The sequence below is a fragment of the Geospiza fortis genome, unplaced genomic scaffold, assembly GCF_000277835.1.
Source record: "Geospiza fortis unplaced genomic scaffold, GeoFor_1.0 scaffold1, whole genome shotgun sequence".
In the NCBI taxonomy this organism is placed as follows: domain Eukaryota; kingdom Metazoa; phylum Chordata; class Aves; order Passeriformes; family Thraupidae; genus Geospiza; species Geospiza fortis.
Window position 1 is genome coordinate 6,013,956 of NW_005054320.1, and position 3,019 is coordinate 6,016,974.

At 44.3% G+C, this 3,019-nt stretch overlaps 1 protein-coding gene across 1 annotated transcript in view; it reads right to left on the reverse strand.

The window, feature by feature from the left end:
• The window catches only part of FSTL1 (follistatin like 1), a 53,986-nt gene extending 52,931 nt beyond the window's left edge, over positions 1-1,055 (reverse strand). Inside the window, exon 1 of the mRNA XM_005420648.3 lies at positions 995-1,055. Within this exon, the coding sequence (XP_005420705.2) occupies positions 995-1,055 (61 nt within the window). The remainder of the gene's footprint in view (positions 1-994) is intronic.
• Positions 1,056-3,019: the final 1,964 nt, after the last annotated feature.

A 3,019-nucleotide genomic window follows, 5' to 3' on the forward strand; every position in this document is an offset into this window, starting at 1 on the left:
CGCCAGCCGGGAAAAGAGCATCCCGCCGAGGGGCCGCAGCCGCCCCTCACATTGTCACAAAAATGGGGAAACTGAGGCACGAGGTGGCTTTTCCATAGGCGGGATTCACTCACCCACTCAACACACTGTCCCCCCACGCTCCAACCCTGAGGCCACTGAAGTGCTGGCCACAGCTACGGGTGTCACTCGTGTCGGGATGTGGGCAGGTTTAAAAATAAGGGTTCAGACCCATATATGATAGCATCCAAATGTTCTCTGAGCAAAACAGGCAGCCAGGGCTTCATGCCAGGCAGAGGGGCTCAAAATCCCACCTGAAATGCCTGGTGGTGCTCATTTGTGTATAAATACTTGTGATCCTCTTGTTTTAGCTCTTTATCTCTGAATTTCAGTAGCCTCCAGTAGGCAGAAGAGAGGATGTGACAATGCAAAGAGACCCATTGCCTTGGGCACATTCAGAAACCTCTCTCACAGCAAGCAACACTATGACACCAGTTGTCAAAGGCATTTTCTCGAGTTTTGAGGTTTGTTGTAACCAAAAATGACACCCCTGGCTTTAAAATACCATCTCACTCTAACCAAGCATGCCCATAAGCTGTCTTCTTTTCCTGGTTTATTCTGTGCCCTCAGTGCAGGCAGGCACCAAGGGAGATGCTGGCATGTGTACCCTCATTCACAAAGACCAAAGAGTATTCCAGCATCCTGCTGTAAGGAGAAAACTCTGGGAAGAGTTACCCTAGATCAGCCCACATCTGGTCTGTTCATGGCAGCTGTTCATTTTTCTGTTCTTCCTCAGGCTCTGCTTCCTTACTCAGTTTTGTTTTTAGGACTACTGTTACTAATTTTGCATTTATAAAGCATCCTCCCCAGCAAGTTCTTCTTCTGCCTGTGAATGGTACTAGTCTATAAATCCATCCTGAAGAGATGTCTAATTATTTTGCTGCTGATGCTGAGCAATGTGATTTCCATTGCTTGGTTTTGGTTTTTTGAAACTCACCTTTCATGATGTACCTCTTTGTTCTGGAGTCATTGATTGCCTCATGATACAGCACAGGCATAGTTACGGCTGAAATCAGCTGGCCTCTAGTTTGCAGAAGCTCACCCTGAGTCACCCTGAAGTGAGTGCCATGATAAGAAAAAAACAAATAGCCCATGATAAACACATTTTAAAAGATTAATCAATTTCTGTGCCCTTGATACTCAGCTCTGTGGAAGCTGTGTTACATGAGGCGGCTCTCTATTTCCAGAGAGTAAAAGTGACTCATATCAGCCTTCAGAACAGAGCACTAGCAGGGGTCTCCCAGTGCCCACATTCCCTCCCTGATACCACAGGCAGCCTCCTCATGTTGGTGTGATTAGGCACTCTGCTGGATTATGTAGGTCACCATAAGCATGGGTTTTTCTTCTGTATACTCTAAGGACTAAATATGAAACAGAAAGTAAAGGATTAAATTTCCCATTCTGGGTTGACATTCAGGTACACGAAAATATATTTCTTCAAGTTAGTTCCTATCACGTGGAAATGGGAAGAAATAAAAACCAAAAAGCATCTCTCATACAAACATCAGAAAGGGTGAGCACAAGACAAAACAATCTCCCTGCATACACCAGAGCCTTATTGCTGCGTACAAAGGCACACATTTTATAACCAAATACAAGATATCCAACAAACTTTTCACTTTTTTCCCAAACTTTCACCATTTAAAACCATAAACTGCAAAGGAACAGTTTGTACAACCTGAGTGCATGACAAATAAATCTGATGGGAATCTTTGCTCTTTCATGATGGACCCAAAACACACAGCTTGAATCAGAAGCACTAGAATAAGGGGGAAGCAAATGCATTTACAGTTGTGTTTTCAAGCTGCGGCCATAATGGATAAGGTAATTCATCATTTCTGGCTACACAACCAAAGTATCATAAAAATGCTTTCAGCTAAAAGCTTCATTATAAGGGTGAACGATGTTTGCCTGAAATTTTGAAGGCTGCAATGCTCCGGTGGGCCAAAGAAATTGGGAATCATTGCTCTACAGAGAAGATGTTGTTCTATTACATATACTAGTATTTCATTTCTGCTGATGCTTACTTTCCAGTCACTGGTATTTCTAAAACAAACATTTTGTTACACATATGGGATTGCAAATTTTGAGATACATTCTTATCCCCAAGTGGCTGCACAACTGAAATTCAGTAACAAGTTGTTGACTGAGAAGCAGATCAAGGGAAGCCTGGACACATACAAGTGTACATCTCATGGGTGGATACATTCTCCTGTGTTTAATAAAATGCAGGCTTCAACAGAGGCTTTCTCCATTCTTGTTTCCCTGTCAAGATCACTCCCCTGGATCTCTGGTGCCTCATGAGGGTTGCTCTGAAGGCTCAGCCTCTCCCTTATTACAGCATGTGCACATATATACACCCAAAATGATACTGTAAGCCTTGTTTCCCAGGGAAATGAGGCTAAACAAGCCAAAAATTACATCTTAAGCCCTCACCCAACCCTTGTGGCTGTACCATTATATCACCCTCTCCACATTACCTCACTCCTATCCACCACCCACATTCTTCATGTTTCCCCATTTCCCCTGCCATATGAAACATCTGCCCTAAGGGATGGGGTTGTGCTCACACTGCTGTGATGAAGTCAGTGACTGCCCAGCCTGCACCGCGTTTTAGGTTACAATTCAAGAAACCAAGCTGTTTGGCAAGTGGCCTTTGCGACAGGACAATAGTTGCCTGTGTGACAGGACAACAGTCTGTCCCATTGAAGAGTAGGAAATTTGCAGCAACATTATTTGGTGGAATTAAGAAGCAGGGAATTATTTTTGAGTAGCAAACCTGTTAAGGTTGTAGCTGAGAAGGCTCATCTCGTGTGGCACTGGAGACATCTGCGTTGTCTTGAGCTATGTGAGCAGTGACTTCTCATGGACCAGACTGCCAGCACCTGAGGAAGGGCCAAGGGATGCCTGGGTTTCCCCAGCAGACATAGGCCAAGACTGCTAAACATGAGGGGAAAGCCTG